Raw genomic sequence first — 21,778 nt, forward strand, 5'->3', positions numbered from 1 at the left:
CCACGACAGCTGTGAGATGCCAACCAGTAATACAATCTTCGCTCGCTGGACAAGCCCTGCTGTCCGTTCCAGTTTTCTGTTGACTGGCAGGTGCCAACGCCAATAAGATGCTCTTGTATGGCCTTGGGGGAAGGGGCTGGGGGGTGGCTGGAAGGGGGTCACTTCTTTCTGGGACCTCGCAGATAAACAAGGGATATCATGGCAGCCCGAGCCATCCTTTGGGGTTTCCTGTGGTCTCTTTGTGTCCCGGGTGAGTGTTTTGCTTTTTCCTCCTAATAAAATTCACCCTGTGATGTGGGAGAGGGGTTTGGGGCAGCTGGTGTAGTGGTTAGGGTCTCGGGGTCCGGATTCGAATCCCCCACCCGAGCCCATAATTAATAAGAATAATAAATTTTTATACCCCCGCCCTTCCCGGTTCATAAAACCAGGCTCAGGGCGGCTAACAACAAATTTATTTGTTTTTTTAATAAGTTTTTTATTGTTAAAATAATTCAGCATTAACACACACATATTGCGAATATACAAGCATACATTTCATACAATCCTTAAATATATACAAACATACTTACATTCAGTCCCACAGATAATTCCTTTTCCTACCACAAATTTAAAACAATGGATGCAACAAAAAACACGGCGTAAAATGCAGTATAAAACGTGAACGGCAATAAATTCAAAATTGCCTCTCGCCACAGGGTGGTTGTTGTGAGGAGAAAATGGGGAGGAGGAGAATGAAAAGAAATATATAAGTGTGAGAAGGGAGCGAAAAAACCCATTTTGGATCGTTGTGGCAACACCCCCTGCTCAATACATATAATTTTTGCAGCCTGGAGAACTGAGCACAGACTCGTTTATTGATTTGGGGTTTCCATAGGCCCTGGAAAAATCTCTGCGCCTTCCTTAACATGTCATAAAAAGAATATAAATTTGAGAAATTCGGGGAATGAAATGAAAGGGATTTGTTGCAGTGCACCCGATCTGATTTGCTGACATGATGGATGAGTAATAAAAGGAGAACGGAAAGCGGGGCATGGAGAATAATGAAGTCCTACAAAGTCTCTACAACTGCAGTGGTGCTTTTCTTGAATTACCAAATGTCAAATTGTTCTTATTTTATTTGGAAAATCTTGGGGTTTTTGTGTGCGTTGCCCTACCCCTGTTCTCTGTCTGGCTGTTGGGTAATTCGGCGCCGATGAGTGTCGTTTTAAATGGCGGCCAAAAATATTATTATAACGGTTATTATTATTATTATTATTATTATTATTATTATTATTACTATTATTATTCATTTTATTATTATTATATTTCATCAAAATATTATTATAACGCTTCTGCTTCTTCTTTCAAACTAACCTCCGAGTGGTTTGCAGCATCCCTAAAGAGAGGCAGTGTGGTGCAGTGGTTAGAGTGCCGCACCGTGATCCTTGAGAGAGCTGGGTTCGAATCCCCGCTCACTGGCCTACTTGTGAGGATTAAATGAGGAGGGGAAGAACCGTGAACGTCAGCTTCTCGGAGGAGCAGACAGGGTATGAATTTAGCAAGCAAATAAATAAATCGCGGATAGGCTCAGGTGCAAATAATACAATGCAAATTCCACATTTTAGGCCAGAAGTAAGGTAAGTTAGCCGTTTCGACACCAGGATAAATGTAAAAAAACTAGTATACGGGGATCCTAATAACTGTTAGCAGTTCCAGGATGCAAAAACGGTGGAGAGACAAGACAACGCCGTCGGCACTAAATAGAAGTGATTTCTGCTCACGCAGGTGAAGGGAGGCTGTGGGGAGGAGGGGAGGGTTAGGTGGAATTTGGGAAATAAAATAATATATAGGACAGCAAAGGATATAATAGATCCTTATAGAACAGCAATATATTGTAACCAGAACAGAAGTTTAAAAGCGGAAGTACTTTTAGTATTGTCACTATTGTCATAGTTATTATTATTTCTTATCGGTAGAAGGCAATGTTAATTTACCCCTCTTTGTTTTGCTATCTGTATAATATTTTTTTTTAAGTCACTAAAAAGAAGAAGTGATTTCTGCATTGCAGAGGGTTCAGCTGGATGATCCTTGGAGATCCCTTCCGTTTGAAAACGCCGGCCGCGTGAAGATAAATTCAACGGTGCAAATAAGTTTCGAGGGATGGAGTACCGAATGGTTCAGTTTATGCAAAATACGCAGGGATTTCTGTTGTGCAAAATGAACCACGGAAAGGGAAGCCGTTGATAGTTTAAGGTGGCTGAAGTGAATATTCTAAAACTGAAATTCAATTTAAAAAAACAACCTTTTTTAAAAAAATCGCTTTCAGTGCCACAAATCTGGGCTTCGTCGGAGGATTTTAAAGAGAGATCCGTTGGGGATACTTCAGATGCAATTCCTGCGTTGCGGAGGTTCGGCTAGATGGCCTTTGGGGGTCCCTTCCAACTCCTCAGTTTGGTTGCAACGTTGGACTTTCCCAATGGCCTGTGATCTGCCTGGTTGCAGAAGACAAACTGAGACTCACGCTCTCTCTCTCTCTCTCTCTCTCTCTCTCTCTCTGTCTCCAGTTGTGAGCTGCTCAGAAGTCGAGGGCCGCCTGGTGAATAAACTCGCCCAGAACTACTCTAAGACGGTCCTGCCCGTCCACAGCGTCAACGACAGAGTCCCCGTCCGCATCGGGATGTCGCTCTCACAGCTGATCAGCCTGGTGAGCGAAGGGCCTTTTGGACCTTGCGGCTTGGAGAGGGTGCAGGACTTGGGGCTGCCAGCAGGGGGAGCTGTGGCAGCACGGCAGCCAATCAGAACCCTGCTGCTCTTGCCTGCAGAGGGCAGCCTGGCTTCCTTTTCCTGTTGGCGCAATACCGCGGGGGAACAGCAGGGGGCGACAGTGCAGAAGGGGCGCTGTGCAAATCTGGTGGATGTCACAGTGACGCAGAGAGTCGGTCTCTTTAGATTCAACCCGGTTTTCCTCTAAACGGAACCTGTCCGGATGTTCAAAATATGGGGCTGATTCCTGCATTGCAGGCGGTTCGTAGAATCTGGAATTGTAGAGTTGGGACCCCCAAAGGTCATCCAATCCAACCAGGAATCGCTGCTAAAGAATCCCTGGCAGGTGGCCATTGAATCGCTGCTTCGAAACCTCTAAACCTCTTAGGGATTCCGTTCCGCAGTCAAATGACTCTTGCCGTCAGAAAGTTCTTCCTAAATTGTGTGAAAATTGTATATTGCTGGTATCTAACACCGAGTAAGGGATGCGGGTGGCGCTGTGGTCTAAAGTCTAAACCACAGAGCCTAGGACTTGCCGATCAGAAGGTCGGCAGTTCAAATCCGTGCGATGAGGTGAGCTCCCGTTGCTCGGTCCAGCTCCTGCCAACCTAGCAGTTCAAAAGCACACCTGTGCAAGTAGATAAATAGGCACCGCTCCTGCGGGAAGGTAAACGGCGTTTCCATGCGCTGCTCTGGTTCGCCAGAAGCGGCTTAGTCCTGCTGGCCACACTGAAGGAAGCTGTACGCCGGCTCCCTTGGCCAGTAAAGCGAGATGAGCGCCACAACCCCAGAGTCGGTCACGACTGGACCTAATAGTCAGGGGTCCCTTTACCTTTACCTAACACCAAGTAAACTGGCAAAAATCTACTAAATCAAACAAGTGTTGGAAATGTAAAGAGAAAGAAGGTTCTTTTTATTATATGTGGTGGTCTTGTAGCAAGGTTAAAGCTTACCAGGAAATGATATACAGTGGTACCTCGGGTTAAGTACTTAATTCGTTCTGGAGGTCCGTTCTTAACCTGAAACTGTTCTTAACCTGAAGCACCACTTTAGCTAATGGGGCCTCCCACTGCCGCCGCGCCACTGGAGCACGATTTCTGTTCTCAACCTGAAACAAAGTTCTTAACCTGAAGCACTATTTCTGGGTTAGCGGAGTCTGTAACCTGAAGCGTATGTAACCCGAGGTACCACTGTACAGTGGATGCTCGGGTTGCAAACGTGATCCATGTGGGAGGCATGTTCGCAACCCGCAGCGTCCACAACATGCACGGGTTGCGATTCGGCGCTTCTGCGCATGCGCAAAGTGCAATTTAGTGCTTCTGCGCATGTGCGAGCGCCAAAACCCGGAAGTAACCCGTTTGAGTACTTCCGGCTTTCAGTGCGTCCGTAACCCGAAAACGCGCAACCTGAAGCGTCTGTAACCCGAGGTATGACTGTACAATGAATTGAAAAGGATGTTCAAAATAACTTTTGCAAAACAAAAACCAGAAGCTTTTCTTTGGGAGATTATAGGGGCAGAACTACCTAAATTGTATAGGGATTTATTTATGTATGCTATACTGCGGCGGCAAAAATGCTACTTGCCCCAAAGTGGGAAGAAGCAGAAGTCCCAGCAAAGGAAGAATGGATACAAAAACTTATGGAATATGCAGAAATGGCGAAGCTTACCGGAAGAATAAGAAATCAAGATACAACTTTTTATAAAAGAATGGAAACGGTTTATTGAATATTTACAGATAAATTGCAAAGAGATGAAAACATTGGCAGGATGTTTGTAATAACCTGCAGGTTCATAAGAGTATATATTTAAAGCAGGTAATTAAATGAGCAAATTAACTGAATGTGGACATGCAGAAGATATTAAAAAAATAAATTTAAGGCGCCGCAGAAAGAGGGAGAAGGAAGTCAAACTTTGAGATGTTCAGTTGTAAAAGTAATGAAATGTATAAACTTGAAAAGTATAAAGAGAAACGATAAATTTCTTCCTAATGTTTGGTCATGGAATTGTAGAGTTGGAGGTACCCCCAAACTTTTGCCCAACATGGGACTTGAACTCAGGACCCTAAGGATTTTGAGTCTCGTTCTCTGCTGACTGAGCTATCCCAACTAGCAACAGTTTGTGTATGTTTATGCAAAGCCTTCCAAGGAGTCTAGTTCATTTGTTGTTGTTTTTTAAGTAGTTTGTAAAAAGTTCCCATTCCTCTTTAAAGTCACAGTTGTCCTTGTCACGCAATTTATACGTCAATTTTGCCAGTTCTGCATAGTCCATCAATTTCCCTTGCCCCGATCTTTTGTCGGGGTTTCTTCATTCTTCCATCCTTGTGCTATTAAGACTCTGCCCGTCGTTGTCGCATATGTTCTTCATTTTCCTTGGCAGGTCTTTTCCTACAATCCCTAACAGAAATGCTTCTGGTGTTGTTGTTTTTTGCAAATGTTAATTTGAACATTTTCTTCTTCTTTTTTCTCTACATTCCCACCACTTATGATAAAATATTATGGCACAAGATATAGGCCATAATATACTGTCTGAAGACTGGGGAAGATTGTGGAAAACAGACTTACAATTTACAGACTGCTCTCTTTGGAAAGGAAATTAGATGAAAATGATGTACAGATTGCAAGAATGTATAAAACTGGGACAAATGTATGTTGGAAGTGTAAGAAAAAAGAAGGGAGCTGTTATGTACTGAGTTGAATAGGATCCAGAATGCAGCAGTCTGATTGGTCCTAGAACAATAGGATCCAGAATGCAGCAGTCTGATTGGTCCACAGGAGCCACCCAATCCAGCTCCAGGTGGAAGGAAATCCGCAACCTGATTGGCCTACAGGAGAATCCTGAATTAGCCAATCACGTGGGGCCCATTATGTAAATAATGTATATAAAGCAGACATTCTGGGGGAACTTCCATTCCTCCTCACCACTATGAGCTGAATAAAGAGCATGAAATCCACTCTCACCTCCGAGTATATTTCAGAAGCCCTTCAGATTTTTGAAGCTGGCTCTTAGATCCTCTCTTCTCCGGGCTAAACATCCCCAACTCCCTCAACCGCTCCTCCTAAAATTCAGTTTCCGGACCCTTCATCATCCTGGTCTCCCTCTTCTGCGCACCTTCCAGCTTGTCGACACCCTTCTAAAATTGAGGCGCCCAGAACGGGACGCAACAGGACTCCAGGCAGGGTCTGGCCAGGGCGGTTGGGCTAGATGACCTTTGGGTCCCCTCCAATTCTACAATCCTGTGATTCGATGTCTCCTCTGGGCTTGGGCCAGGAAAGAGTTAACGGCGGCAGCTCGACAGCTGAAGATCTTGGCTATTAATAGCCGATTCCTGCAGCCACCCAGGACAAAGGACGCAGGTCTTCCTGTCCCTCTTAGCTCATCCTCCCTCCAGGAATGGTCCCAATTTCCTTCCCAAGGAACAGCGAGATAGAATAAAATCACATCTCCAAGTGCAGTTTCTGCTGCCGTTCCAGACTTTCGTTATTTCGTTATTTCTAGTTGGGATAGAGCAGGGGTCAGCAAACCTTTTCAACAGGGGGCCGGCCCACTGTCCCTCAGACTTTGGGGGCAGACAGCAGGCTATATTTTGGGAAAAATAATAATGAACAAATTCCTATGCCCCACAAATAACCCAGAGATGCATTTTAAATAAAAGGACACATTCTACTCATGTAAAAACACACTGATTCCTGGACTGTCCGCGGGCCGGACTGAGAAGGCGATTGGGCCGGATCCGGCCCCCGGGCCTTAGTTTGCCTACCCATGGGATAGAGTCACACACCAGCAAATTCAAATTATAATTGACCGTGTTTTTCCATGTATGACGCCCCCATGTTTTGGGGGACTCCAAATTAAGAAAATATCCCTCAGTGTATAAGACAAGCCTCAATTTTAAACCTAATTTTTTGATTAAAAAACCCCTAGTCTTATTAAAAAAAACCTAGTCTTTGGTAAAAAAAAAAAAAAACACTTAGTCTTGTTATAAGGGGAAAAAACCTGCTCCCTTATGGGGTCTCTAAGAGCCCGTATAGAGTCCTTAAGTGGGTTCCCTATTGGTAGGAGAAAATAACAGAGAATATTGAGAAGCAAAGCAGCTAGTAAGCCTAATCTTAATTGAACTGTTGCAACAGGGTGCTCTCCTCACACGCAGGAAAGGAGGAGGACCCAGAACAATGGTGTGCAAGCCCTTATATAGACTCTTGAAATTGCCCACCCTGTAGCCCAAAACATCATGCATACATCACAGAAGGAGGCGGTCTACAGCAGAAATCCTGTCTGCCAGGGTACCTGATAATGGTCACTGATTGCTTTACCTGGGCAGCCTGGCCATTCTTTTGTGACGGTTAATACTTTAGTTCCTGAGTCCAGGTCACAGGCTCACCCTATTCCTACACAAACGCACCCTTAAGACAGGATTTGCAAGCGAAAAGACAACCGGAAGGCTTTGAGGTCATTGGCAGAGTCAAAATGGCTTCAGGATTGCTCTCCTGTAGTATTTCTTTTTTTTAATGATTTTTATTGAGTTTTCCATTTTAACAATCCAATCAGATCACATTAAATATTCCGAATTATACAAATACATAAAGTCCAAATATTTTGCGAAATTATATTTTTTTGTTGGGGCTTCCCATGCTACTCACCTGGAGTACTGTGTCCAGTTCTGGGCACCACAATTCAAGAAGGACACTGACCAACTGGAACGTGTCCAGAGGAGGGCAACCAAAATGGTCAAAGGCCTGGAAACGATGCCTTATGAGGAACGGCTAAGGGAGCTGGGCATGTTTAGCCTGGAGAAGAGGAGGTTAAGGGGTGATATGATAGCCATGTTCAAATATATAAAAGGATGTCACATAGAGGAGGGAGAAAGGTTGTTTTCTGCTGCTCCAGAGAAGCGGACGCGGAGCAATGGATCCAAACTACAAGAAAGAAGATTCCACCTAAACATTAGGAAGAACTTCCTGACAGTAAGAGCTGTTCGACAGTGGAATTTGCTGCCAAGGAGTGTGGTGGAGTCTCCTCCCTTGGAGGACTTTAAGCAGAGGCTTGACAACCATATGTCAGGAGTGCTCTGATGGTGTTTCCTGCTTGGCAGGGGGTTGGACTCGATGGCCCTTGTGGTCTCTTCCAACTCTAGGATTCTATGATTCTATGATTTATTTAATTTCGTTTATACACTGCACGATGCGGACGGTCCAGGAATCAGCATGTTTTTACACGAGTAGAATGTGTCCTTTTATGTAAATTCCATCTCTGGATTATTTGTGGGGCATAGGAAGTCATTCATTTCCCCCCCCAAAAAAAAATAGTCCAGCCCCCCACAAGGTCCGAGGGACAGTGGACCGGCCCCCTGCTGCAAAAGTTTGCTCACCTCTGGTTTAAAATATGCGCAAAGTTGAAAGGTTAAAAACTTGCCTGAATGAGAATATTTTTAGCAGGTGCCAAATAGAGTACCGTGAAGGGGTCAAGTGGCAAGGAGTTCCGAGTGAAAGATTGGTTTCTTGCAAACGTGGTCTCTCCGACTGGGCCAAACGTTAGTGCTCTGAAAAATCAGACAATCCTTTTCTTTTCTTGTTTCTTAAGACAGAGAAAGACGAGGAACTGACAACCAAAGTCTATTTGGATCTGGTAGGTGGAAATGAAATCTCTCTCTCTCTCTCTTTGCCTCCCTGACAAACAAACGCTTCTCCCCTTTTGGGGTAAGCGCCAGAAAGGGATCCAAATTCAGTTTTGTTCCAAGGGGTTTCTCCTCCGACTGCATTTCCAAAGGCACAGAATTCTCCCAGGGGTGCCCAAACTTTTTCAAACAGGGCCAGATTGCTGATCTTTTTTTAGGATTGAAGTTGTTGAGCTACAATTTTACCCCAAGGGGCCAGATTTAATCGACCAGCGGGCTGGATTTATTTATTTCCTTGACATCTGCTGGGAGGGCGTTCCACAGGGCGGGCGCCACCACCGAGAAGGCCCTCTGCCTGGTTCCCTGAAACCTCACTTCTCGCAGGGAGGGAACCGCCAGAAGGCCCTCGGAGCTGGACCTCAGTGTCTGGGCTGAACGATGGGGGTGGAAATGCTCCTTCAGGTCTACTGGGCCTTTGAGGCCGTTTAGGGCTTTCAAGGTCAGCACCAACGATAACCTTCCTCTTGCCTTTCCTCCAATGACTCTCTCATCTCCCTCTCGAGATAAAACACATCTTTTTCTCTCTCTGTGGGTACCAGACATGGACCGACTACCGCCTCGTCTGGGACCCCGACGACTATGACGGCATCACCTCCGTCAGGCTTTTCTCGGACGAGGTCTGGCTCCCGGATATCGTCCTAATGAACAAGTGAGTGGCGATGAGGACTAGGAACCTTGGCGCTGTCAAAAGGAAGAGACCCGCGGGGAAGGGAGGAGCTGTTCCCAGCAGGGATCCCTCGCCTTCCCATATAATGCCATAATATGGCCTTCTCATAATGGGCGTCTGGGGAGATCCAGCCAGATGGGCAGGTTATAAATAATAAAATTTTATTAAATTATTATTATGGGCCACTGGCCTGAATCAGCAGCCACTTCTTCGGCTCTCAAGCCTTTGACAAACCTTCTCCTCCATGAACTGGTCCAAAGCTTTTCTAAAGCCATTCTCATCAGTGGCCATCTCCTCCTCTTGTGGCAGGGAGTTCCGCAGATTACAAGTGAAAAGGTCCTGTCCTGAATCTCCCATCGTTCAGCTTCGTTGGGCGTCCACAAGTTCGAACGTTATGGGAGGAAAGGGAGAAAAACATGTCTCTGCCCTCTTTCTCCATACCAGGCACTTTTGTATAGACTTCTATAAGAATAATTTATTATTTATACCCCGCCCATCTGGCTGGGTTTCCCCAGCCACTCTGGGCGGCTTCCAGCAAAATATTAAAAACACGATAAAACATCAAACATTGCAAATTTCCCTGAACAGGGCTGCCTTCAGATGTCTTCTAAAAGTCTGGTAGTTGTTTATCTCTTTGACATCTGATGGGAGGGTGTTCCACTGTGCGGGTGCCACCACCCAGAAGGCCCTCTGCCTGGTTCCCTGTGACATGACTTCTCACAGGGAGGGAACCACCAGAAGGCCCTCGGAGCTGGACCTCAGTGTCCAGGCTGAACGATGGGGGTGGAGACGCTCCATCAGGTCTACTGGGCTTTTGACGCTGTTTAGGGCTTTCAAGGTCAGCACCAACACTTGGGATTGTGCTTGGAGATGTACCTCCTCCTTGCCTTTCCTCGAAACCAAAATGTTCTCTAAACCACAATAGGGGGGAGAGCTCTCGCGGGTTTCCCATACAGGCGTGTGGCTGTGTGAAAAGGAGGCCGGACTAGAAGGGCTATTGGCCTAAAGCACCGGCTTAACCTTGTTTTTGTCCCTTATTCACCCTGTCCAGCAACGACGGCAACTTTGACATTGCGCTGTCCATCAACGTCCTGGTGAACCACAAAGGAGTCGTCCGGTGGCAGCCGCCAGCCATTTACAAGAGCAGTTGCAGTATCCAGGTGAGTGAGATTTTCTTTATAAAAAATAAATCAATGAGATGTGGTTGCAAATACAGTGGTACCTCGGGTTACAGACGCTTCAGGCTGCATACTTCACTAAGCCAGAAATAGTGCTTCAGGTTAAGAACTTTGCTTCAGGATGAGAACAGAAATCGTGCTCCGGCGGCGGGGCAGCAGCAGGAGGCCCCATTAGCTAAAGTGGTGCTTCAGGTTAAGAACAGTTTCAGGTTAAGAACGGACCTCCGGAACAAATTAAGTACTTAACCCGAGGCACCACTGTACTATAAAATGAATATGCGCCGCCGGGGGGCAAAGATCTGCCCACTGCCCCCAAATTTAGTTGTTGTGGTGGTGGTGGTTTAGTCGTGTCTGACTCAGGGGGAAAAAGAAAATACAAATATACAGAGCATGATAGTACTGTAAATTTTTTAAATGACAGCCTTTTTTTCTCTGGTTTTTTTTTGGGGGGGTGTATTTGTGCGGCAGGTGACGTACTTCCCCTTCGACTGGCAAAACTGCACGATGGTTTTCCGTTCATATACTTACGACACCTCGGAAATCACCCTTCTCCACCCGGTCGGTGAGGACGGGTTGGAGGTCAAGGAGATTATCATCTACGAGAACACGTTTATCGGTGAGGAATGGTGGATTCTGGGAAAATGCGTGTGGCGGGGGCTGGCTAGATGAGGAAGGGTAAAATCAACCCTAGGACCCCCCCCCCTCCAAGGTATGACCCAAAAGACAACTTAGACCAGGGGTCAGCAAACTTTTTCAGCAGGGGGCCGGTCCACTGTCCCTCAGACCTTGTGGGGGGCTGGACTATATTGAGGGGGGGGGAATAATAATGAACGAATTCCTATGCCCCACAAATAACCCAGAGAAGCATTTTAAATAAAAGGACGCATTCTACTCATGTAAAAACATGCTGATTCCCGGACCGTCCAGATTGAGAAGGCGATTGGGCCGGATCCGGCAGAGAATGCCCAGTAGCAGAGTTTAGATTCGCAAAAGTCAAGCAGCAGTATAGTGTCAGGAATATAGGTTGTAAAGATCCTTTTGTCCCGTTTAGTTGCTTCCTGCACTCCCCTCTTGCAACAAAGAGACAACAAGCTGTTGTTGAGTCGTTTAGTCGTGTCCGACTCTTCGTGGCCCCCTGGACCAGAGCACGCCAGGCCCTCCTGTCTTCCACTGCCTCCCGCAGTTTGGTCAAACTCATGCTGGTAGCTTCGAGAACACTGTTCCACCATCTCGTCCTCCGTCGTCCCCTTCTCCTTCTGCCCTCCATCTTTCCCAACATCAGGGTCTTTTCCAGGGAGTCTCCTCTTCTCATGAGGTGGCCAAAGTCTTGGAGCCTCAGCTTCAGGATCTGTCCTTCCAGTGAGCACTCAGGGCTGATTTCCCTAAGAATGGAGAGGTGTGATCTTCTTGCAGTCCATGGGACTCTCCAGAGTCTCCTCCAGCACCAGAATTCAAAAGCATCAATTCTTCAGCGATCAGCCTTCTTTATGGTCCAGCTCTTACTTCCATACATCACTACTGGGAAAACCAGAGCTTTAACTATAGGGACCTTTGTTGGCAAGGTGATGTCTCTGCTTTTTAAGATGCTGTCTAGGTTTCTCATTGCTTTTCTCCCAAGAAGCAGGCGTCTTTTAATTTTGTGGCTGCTGTCACCATCTGCAGTGATCATGGAGCCCAAGAAAGTAAAATCTCTCACTGCCTCCATTTCTTCCCCTTCTATTTGCCAGAAGGTGATGGGCCCAGTGACCATGATCTTCGTTTTTTTGATGTTGAGCTTTAAACCATATTTTGCACTCTCCTCTTTCACCCTCATTAAAAGCTCCTTTAATTCCTCCTAAGTTTAAAATGCTTTACTTGCAAAACGTTCTAAAGGTCAGATTCATGCGTTTATCCAAGCAGCAGCAATGCAGAACACAGGCAGAATACTCTCGGAATTGCAGAGAATGCAGAAAGCTTGCTTAGGCACGTCTTCCTTGGTTAGTTACATGGTGAGGAGAGAGTGAGAGAGGAAGAGGAAGAGGAGGCTTCACTTCCTCCCTCGCCAGGGGGAAGAGTGGGCGTGACCTAGCTGAGTCTAGGAACACAGCTCTATTGTCTTAACCCCTTCATGCACTAACCAGGAATCACGCATAGTTGTATTTCACTGCAATTTCCCTTCTGTCTTTTCCTTTGGCAGACAACGGGCAGTGGGAGATCCGGCACAAACCGTCCCGCAAGAACACCCTCCCGGGAGACCCCCTGTACGAGGACATCACCTTCTACCTCATCATTCGGAGGAAGCCCCTCTTCTACCTCATCAACGTCATTATCCCTTGCATCTTGATTACCATCTTGGCCATCTTTGTCTTCTACCTCCCGCCGGATGCTGGTGGGTAGCCAGAAAAAAAGAGCCACTCTTGAGCGACACCTTCAGGCTGTTAAGTGTTATTACACCCTGTGGGATGGGCTTCACTGAGCCTGACGCCCTCCTCAAAGAGGGATATTGCAAAGCTGGGGACATCTGATGGGAGGTCGTTCCACAGGGCGGGCACCACCACCAAGAAGGCCCTCTGCCTGGTTCCCTGTAACTTCACTTCTTGCAGGGAGGGAACCACCAGAAGGCCCTTGGTGCTGGACCTCAGTGTCCAGGCTGGACGATGGGGGTAGAGATGCTCCTTCAGGTATACTGGACCGAGGCCGTTTAGGGCTTTCAAGATCAGCACCGACACTTTGAATTGTGCTCGGAAATGTACTGGGAGCCAATGTAGGTCTTTCAAGACCGGTGTTATATGGTCTCCCAGTCCCCAGTCTGGCTGCTGCATTCTGGATTAGTTATAGTTTCCGGGTCACCTTCAAAGGTAGCCCCACGTAGAACGAATGGCAGTAGTCCAAGCGGGAGATAACCAGAGCATGCGCCACTCTGGAGAGACAGTCTGCGGGCAGGAAGGGTCTCATCCTGCGTACCAGGTGGAGCTGGGAGACAGCTGCCCTGGACACAGAATTAACCTGTGCCTCCATGGACAGCGGTGAGTCCAAAATGACTCCCAGGCTGCGCACCTGGTCCTTCAGGGGCACAGTTGCCCCATTCAGGACCAGGGAGTCTTCCATACCCACCTGCCCCCTGTCCCCCAAGAACAGTACTGCTCATGTTCTCCTCCACCTCCCTTCCTCAGGCGAGAAGATGACCCTCTCCATCTTTGCTCTCCTCACCCTCACTGTCTTCCTCCTCCTGCTGGCTGACAAGGTCCCAGAGACATCCTTGGCAGTGCCCATCATCGTGAAATACCTCATGTTCACCATGAGTCTCGTGACTTTGTCCGTCATCCTCAGTGTGGTCGTCCTCAACTTGCACCATCGCTCACCCAACACCCACGAGATGCCCTTCTGGGTGCGACAGGTATGTGGGGAAGATTGACACTAACAATTCTTCTTTTTTGGGGATCCCTCGTAGCCGAGTAAGATTGTCTTCCATAAACAGAATTTTAACAGTGAGTCCGTAAGTGGAGCCAATTCTGGATCCACACGTCCTTCCACAGTGGGGACATTGGTTTCCCGATGGGAGTTGATCACGGTGTGGATTTGTTCCTCCTAGCACGTTTCTCCCTTGCGTCCTGAGTTTGAGTGTCTTCCAAGCCCACGACGCCTTTGGTAAAGGCTGTTCTCCAACTGGAGCACTCGCAGGCCAGTGTTTCCCATTGTTGGTGTTTATACTACATTTTTTGAAATTGCCTCGAGAGTCTTTCAACCTCTTTTGTTGACCACCAGCATTACGCTTTCCATTTCTAAGTTCAGAATAAAGTACAGTGGTGCCCCGCAAGACGAATGCCTCGCAAGACGGAAAACCCGCTAGACGAAAGGGTTTTCCGTTTTGGAGGTGCTTCGCAAAACGAATCTCCTATGGGCTTGCTTCGCAAGACGACAATGTCTTGCGAGTTCCTGCTGGTTTTTTTTCCTCCCCCCCCCCTTTTCTAAGCCGCTAAGCCGCTTATCAGCTGATCCGATCAGCAGATAAGCCGCTAAAAGCCGCTAATAGCGCTAATCCGCTAATCCGTCAATGGGCTTGCTTCGCAAGACGAAAAAACCGCTAGACGAAGAGAATCACAGAACGGATTCTTTTCGTCTTGCGAGGCACCACTGTAGTTGCTTTGGAAGATGGTCAGAGGCAGCAATTCTTCGGAAGAACAGTAGCTGGAAACTGCAGGAGTGGCTCTCGCACTCGGGTCCTGCTCACAGGCTTCCCAGAGGCATCTGGGCATACTCTGTGATGGCAGCATGCTGGAATAGATAGGCCATTGGCCAGATCCAGCAACCTTCATATTACATTCTTATGCCTTTCAGACTGCAATGAGCGTGAGATGCCAAAAGGCCAGGGAGAGATTCACAGCCATTAAAGGCCATAGGGACTACCATCAGCTGTCAGATTACTAAATAATACTAATACAGTGGTGCCCCGCAAGACGAATGCCTCGCAAAACGGAAAACTCGCTAGACGAAAGAGTTTTCCGTTTTGGAGGTGCTTCGCAAAACAAATCTCCTATGGGCTTGCTTCGCAAGACGACAATGTCTTGCGAGTTCCTGCTGGTTTTTTTTCCTCCCCCCCCCCCCTTTTCTAAGCCGCTAAGCCGCTTATCAGCTGATCCGATCCAGTGGTGTAGCATGGGTTGTCAGCACCTGGGGCAAGGCAAGTAATTTGCGCCCCCTAACCCGTGGATTTGCGCCCCCTAACCCGTGGATTTGCGCCCCCTAACCCTAACCCCTGATGTTGCGGCCGGTGTGGCCGGCCCCCCCTGCACCCCCCACGCTACGCCACTGATCCAATCAGCAGATAAGCCGCTAAAAGCCGCTAATAGTGCTAATCCGCTAATCCTTCAATGGGCTTGCTTCGCAAGACGAAAAAACCGCTAGACGAAGAGAATCACAGAACGGATTCTTTTCGTCTTGCGAGGCACCACTGTAATAATAATTTTTTATTTATTCCCCGCCCATCTGGCTGGGTTTCCGCAGCCACAATTACAGTGGTACCTCAGGTTACATACGCTTCAGGTTACATACGCTTCAGGTTACAGACTCCGCTAACCCAGAAATAGTACCCCGGGTTAAGAACTTCAGGATGAGAACAGAAATTGTGAGGCAGTGGGAGGCTCCATTAGCTAAAGTGGTGCTTCAGGTTAAGAACAGTTTCAGGTTAAGAACGGACCTCCGGAACGAATTAAGTACTTAACCCGAGGTACCAGTGTATATAAAAGCATCTATATAGTTTTGTTTTCTGGTCTTTGGTTTGGACTCAGTCTATCCCTTATGTTTCCCTCCCCTTATGGTTTTGATCTACGGGCTACTTTTAAAACGAGGCTGCATTTTAAATGGCATTTTAACCTGTATTTTAAATTGGTTTCCCCCCTCACCGTATTATGTCCTTACTGTAATTTTTACTGGTGTTAGCCGCCCTGAGCCCAGCTCTGGCCAGGGAGGGCGGGGTATAAATATAATTTATTATTATTATTATTATTATTATTATTATTATTATTATTGACACAACTAGCTTCTTACCAATACCTTCTGCCTTGCTGGCATCTCTTAAGCAGAAATGTGGGGGGAAATGCAAGGAAATATACTCTCTCTTCCTCTCTCCCTCCTTCTCTAGACCTTCATCCACACACTCCCCCGGTATTTGGGCTTGAGGCGCCCCAAGCCAGAGACGCTCTTGAAACCTGCGCCCCCACACCCCAAACAAGAGACCGTGGTGAAAAGCAACCGCCGGACGGACGAGTATTTTATTCGCACCCCTGCCTATGATTTCCTGTTCCCCAAACCCAACAGGTGAAGGCGCCAGGCAATTTGACACTGGTGGGATGAACGAGAGAGAGGTTGTTGCTAGGTAGTTCTGAAATTGTGGCGGGGGGGGGGATTCCCCTTATGGGTTCGAGTACGGAGACTCGCCCCAGACTCCCAGTCGGTGAGACTTTATTTTTTTTAATATATAATATTTTAATAGGTTTTATCAGTAGAAAAGTTTAGAAAAAAACACAGGCAAAACAGATACAAAATACAAAAGTACAAAAATACAAAATGCAAAAATACAAACATTAAACACAAAAAAGAAAAAGAAAGAAAAAACACATATAAAAGAAAAAGAAAATTTCCCTCTTTCTTAATCTCTCCACTTTAATTAACTTATTTTCCTGACTTCCTCACGTCTCCCATTTTTGTACCCCTTTTAAATTTGGTTCAGCAAATTCATATTCTATTAGTTTATCTATTATTAATCCCCTCATACTTTTTGCCTTGTTGCTAGAGCCCCTTCAATTCATTTCAATGTCATCAGCATTCAAAAATTTTACAATGTTTCTGCAAATAAGTTTTAAATTTCCTCCAATCTTCTTCCACCGACTCTTCTCCCTGGTCTCGGATTCTGCCAGTCATTTCCGCCATCTCCATATAGTCTATTAGTTGCATCTGCCATTCTTCCAAGGTGGGTAGGTCTTGTGTCTTCCAATGCTTTGCGATGAGAATTCTTGCTGCTGCTGTAGCGTACATAAAGAAAATGAGACTTTATTCAGGATTGCGTCGCCAGGTAGAGTCCAAAGATCATTCCCGATTACCTCGCAAATTGCAAATACGATTTGGTCATGTTGACAGTAAAGCCAGTTAAGAGGTTTTCAAAGCCCGTTGAGAGCGAGGGCCAGTGTTGTCGTCACTCCAAATGGGGAAATAACTTCGCCCTGGCACTTTTCATGACTAATTGGGGTTTTTTGCAAAAGGAGGGCCCTCCCCATTTGAGAAATATTTGCTACTCTTGAATAAAGGTAAATGGTAAAGGGATCCCTGACCGTTAGGTCCAGTCGTGGCCGACTCTGGGGTTCCGGCGCTCATCTCGCTTTATTGGCCAAGGAGCCGGCGTACAGCTTCCGGGTCATGTGGCCAGCATGACTAAGCCGCTTCTGGCGAACCAGAGCAGCGCACGGAAACACCGTTTACCTTCCCGCCGGAGTGGTACCTATTTATCTACTTGCACTTTGACGTGCTTTTGAACTGCTAGGTTGGCAGGAGCAGGGACCGAGCAACGGGAGCTCACCCCGTCATTGCGGGGATTCGAACCGCTGACCTTCCGATCGGCAAGTCCTAGGCTCTGTGGTTTAACCCACACCGCCACCCGCGTCCCTTACTCTTGAATTGCTCCCTTAAATAGTAGGCCTGAGCGAGGGGAAGATGGCGGGCACAGCTTGTCCTATCAATGGTGGACTCCTTCTTCCATTCTCACTCTTTCAAGGTTTTCATAAAATTGTTGGGAGTGTCATCTGCAGTGCGGGGGTCTTTTGCCCAACGTGGGGCTCGAACCCTCGACCCAGAAATTCAGAGTCTCATGCTCTACTGACTGATTGACTTACGTGGGAGAGGATATATCAATTACAAATATCCTTCCAGATTCTCACATGTGTGGGATCAGCTTGAATAATCAGCTTGATGTTTGCATTTGGAACGTGGGCAGAGCTTCAGATGACCACCCTTTGGCAGGAAAATAGAAGCTTAGGAAAGGCTGAAAGCTGGTACTTTTGGAGTTACCTGCTTGATAAAAGAATGACCGTAAAGTAAGTTTAAATTGGGGTTTACTTACTTAAAAGTCCTGCACTCATTTTCAGCACCCAACAGCAGCAAACACAAGGCAGGTAAAAAAAAATACTTCTAGGTTACAAAATACATAGTTGAATAGTAAAATTGTGTCTGTGCACAGACATCCATCCCAATCAAAAATATGGTGCAAAAGGACAAAGAGAGAGAGAAAGAGAGAGAGGATAAGGATAAGGAATCGCATTCCTATGGACTGAGTCTGCCTATCTAGGAATTTACATCTCTGTGGTTGTTAGCCCCTAGACCAGGGGTCAGCAGACTTTTTCAGCAGGGGGCCGGTCCACTGTCCCTCAGACCTTGTGGGGGGCCAGACTATATTTTGAAGGGAGAAAATGAATGAATTCCTATGCCCCAGAAATAGCCCAGAGATGGGTTTTAGTATGGCGGCTGCTACACTCGGAACTCCCTGCCTCTTGACCCCTTCATGGTATTTTTTTTTTGGCACCTGCTAAAAAGATTCTCATTCAGGCAATGTTAACTTTTCGTATACAGTGGTGCCTCGCAAGACGAAAAGAATCCGTTCTGTGATTCTCTTCGTCTAGCGGTTTTTTCGTCTTGCAAAGCAAGCCCATTGACAGATTAGCAGATTAGCGCTATTAGCGGCTTTTAGCGGCTTATCTGCTGATCGGATCAGCTGATAAGTGGCTTAGCGGCTTAGAAAAAGGGGGGGAAAGGAAAAAAAAAACCCCGCAGGAACTCGCAAGACATTGTCGTCTTGCGAAGCAAGCCCATAGGAGATTCGTTTTGCGAAGCACCTCCAAAACGGAAAACCCTTTCGTCTAGCGGGTTTTCCGTCTTGTGAGGCATTCGTCTTGCGGGGCACCACTGTATTTTAAACCATCGCTGTACGCTTTTTCTTACGCTTTTGTCTCTTTTCGTAAACCGCTTTGAGAGGCTGTTGTAGTAGTTGCAGAGGTCAGTAATCTTTTTCAGCAGGCCTGTGGGTCCACTGTCCATCAAACCTTGTGGGGGGCCGGATTATATTTTGAAGGAAAAAAATGAACGAATTCCTATGCCCCACAAATAACCCAGCGATGCATTTTAAATAAAAGGACACATTCTACTCGTGTAAAAAACATGCTGATTCCTGGACGTCCGCAGGCCGGATTGAGAAGGCGATTGGGCCGGATCCGGCCCCCGGGCCTTAGTTTGCCTACCCACGCCCTGGAAGAATGGTTCTCAACCTGTGGGTCCCCAGATGTTGTTGGACTACAACTCCCATCATTCTTGCCAGTGTGAGCCGTGGTCAGGGATGATGGGAGTTGTAGTCCAACAACATCTGGGGACCCACAGGTTGAGAACCGCTGCTAGACTCGCTAATTAACGAGAATATGCATTGTTAGGTTTGACGGCAAATCTCCCGGCAGGTTCCAGCCAGAAGCATTCCCGACGGATATGAAGAAGTATATTGACGGCCCCAGTCACTTCATTGCACTCCCGCCAGACTTGAAAGCCGCCATGGACGCCATCACCTACATAGCAGAACAGCTCCAGGAGCAAGATGATTATGATGAGGTGAGTTCTTCTGGAAGAAACCAAGCATTATGGGGAAGGATGGAAGGATGTGGGCGTGTTTTGCCTGGATAAAGGGAGACCGAGATGCGATGCAATTTGTTGTTGTTGTTTAGTCGTGTCTCCTCGTGACCCCCTGGACCAGAGCACGCCAGGCCCTCCTGTCTTCCACTGCCTCCCGCAGTTTGATCAAACTCATGCTGGTAGCTTTGAGAACACTGTCCCGCCATCTCGTCCTCCGTCGTCCCCTTCTCCTTGTGCCCTTCATCTTTCCCAACATCAGGGTCTTTTCCAGGGAGTCTTCTCTTCTCATGAGGTGGCCAAAGTCTTGGAGCCTCAGCTTCAGGATCTGTCCTTCCAGTGAGCACTCAGGGCTGATTTCCTTCAGAATGGAGAGGTTTGATCTTCTTGCAGTCCATGGGACTCTCAAGAGTCTCCTCCAGGTGCAATAGCCACCTTCAAATCTCTGGTGGGCTTCCACATGGAAGAGGGAACAAAGGTGTTTCCAGAGGGCAGGACCCGAAAAACCAACAGATTCAAGTTACAAGGGAAGAGATTCCAGGCTGCTAACGGATTGAGGTTGAATCCTGACAAGACAGAAGTACTGTTTTGGGGGGATAGGAGGCAGGCAGGTGTGGAGGACTCCCTGGTCCTCAATGGGGCAACTGTGCCCCCGAAGGACCAGGTGCGCAGCCTGGGAGTCATTTTGGACTCACCGTTGTCCATGGAGGTGCAGGTCAGTTCTGGGTCCAGGGCAGCTATCTACCAGCTCCATCTGGTACGCAGGATGAGACCCTCCCTGCCCGCAGACTGTCTCGCCAGAGTGGTGCATGCTCTGGTTATCTCCCGCTTGGACTACTGCAATGCGCTCTACGTGGGGCTACCTTTGAAGGTGACCTGGAAACCACAACTAATCCAGAATGCAGCAGCCAGACTGGTGACTGGGAGACCATATAACACCAGTCCTGAAAGACCTACATTGGCTCCCAGTACGTTTCCGAGCACAATTCAAAGTGTTGGTGCTGACCTTGAAAGCCCTAAATGGCCTCAAAGGCCCAGTAGACCTGAAGGAGCGTCTCCACCTCCATCGTCCAGCCGGTCACTGAGGTCCAGCTCCGAGGGCCTTCCGGCAGTTCCCTCCCTGCGAGAAGCAAAGCTACAGGGAACCAGGCAGAGGGCCTTCTTGGTGGTGGCGCCCGCCCTGTGGAACGCCCTCCCATCAGATGTCAAAGAGATAAACAACTACCTGACATTCAGAAGACATCTGAAGGCAGCCCTGTTTCAGGAAGCTTTTAATGTTTAATAGGTTATTATATTTTAGTGTTCTGTTGGAAGCCGTGGTATTTTAGTGTATTTTTGGTCTTTGTGGGAAGTCGCCCAGAGTGGCAGGGGAAACCCAGCCAGATGGGCGGGGTACAAATAATAAATTATTATTATTATTATTAAACACTAGGAGGGTCCGAGCTGTTTGGCTGTGGAACAGACGCCCTCCGAATGTGATGGGCTCACCTTCATTCCTGTCTCGCAGGGGGTTGGGCTGGATGACCTTTGGGGGTCCCTCCCAATTTGACTGTTCTGTGACCTGCTTCCTCCTTCCCTTGCAGCTGAAGAAGGACTGGGAATACGTCGCCATTGTGGTGGACCGCCTCTTCTTCTGGACCTTCATCATCTTCACCACGCTGGGCACCTTCAGCATCTTCCTGGACGCCAGTTTCCACCTGCCCCCCGACCAGCCCTTCCCCTGAGCCCACGGCCTCCTTCGCCCAACCGGAATAATGGGTCGGGTGGTCCTTCCACAGGAACCATTGACTTCCGCCGACACGGCGACAGGATGTGAGGAACAAGCTCGTGCCCACATCCCTGTGGGGTGGGTCTGGGGAAACCTCAGGCCTGTGGGTCAAATACAGCCCTCTAAGCCTCTCTATTCAGACCCTAGGCCACACCCTCTCTGCAAGCCACACCCACTGGGACTCTACAAGGCCACGCCCTCTCCTCAAGCCACACCCCTACACAGATTGCACAAGGCCACACCCTCTCCTCAAGCCACACCCATTGGGATTCCAAAAGGCCACACCCTCTCCTCAAGCCACACCCACTGGCACTCTACAAGGCCCCGCCCTCTCCTCAAGCCACACCCACTAGGACTCTACAAGGCCCCGTCCTCTCCTCAAGCCACACCCACTAGGACTCTACAAGGCCACGCCCTCTCCTCAAGCCACACCCCTACACAGACTGTACAAGGCCACACCCTCAAGCCACACCCACTGGGATTCCAAAAGGCCACACCCTCTCCTCAAGCCACACCCGTTGGGATTCCAAAAGGCCACGCCCTCTCCTCAAGCCACGCCCTCAGTGGGATTCCACAAGGGCACACCCTCTCCTCAAGCCACACCCACTGGGAC

The 21,778-nt window shown here is 47.8% G+C and overlaps 2 protein-coding genes across 2 annotated transcripts in view; one reads left to right on the forward strand and one right to left on the reverse strand.

The window, feature by feature from the left end:
* The window catches only part of LOC308572249 (thialysine N-epsilon-acetyltransferase-like), a 185,096-nt gene that overhangs the window by 145,322 nt on the left and 17,996 nt on the right, over positions 1–21,778 (reverse strand). The window lies entirely within an intron of this gene.
* CHRNB1 (cholinergic receptor nicotinic beta 1 subunit) lies at positions 157–21,615 on the forward strand. The gene is made up of 11 exons (XM_081167945.1): positions 157–250; positions 2,544–2,683; positions 8,321–8,365; positions 8,954–9,063; positions 10,133–10,241; positions 10,728–10,875; positions 12,436–12,627; positions 13,412–13,635; positions 15,880–16,055; positions 19,232–19,379; positions 20,981–21,615. Exons 1-11 carry the CDS (start codon positions 199–201, stop codon positions 21,119–21,121), a joined length of 1,485 nt encoding a protein of 494 aa, XP_081024071.1. The 5' UTR covers positions 157–198; the 3' UTR covers positions 21,122–21,615.

Source organism: Podarcis bocagei, assembly GCF_964188305.1.
Source record: "Podarcis bocagei genome assembly, chromosome: 13".
Taxonomy (NCBI): domain Eukaryota; kingdom Metazoa; phylum Chordata; class Lepidosauria; order Squamata; family Lacertidae; genus Podarcis; species Podarcis bocagei.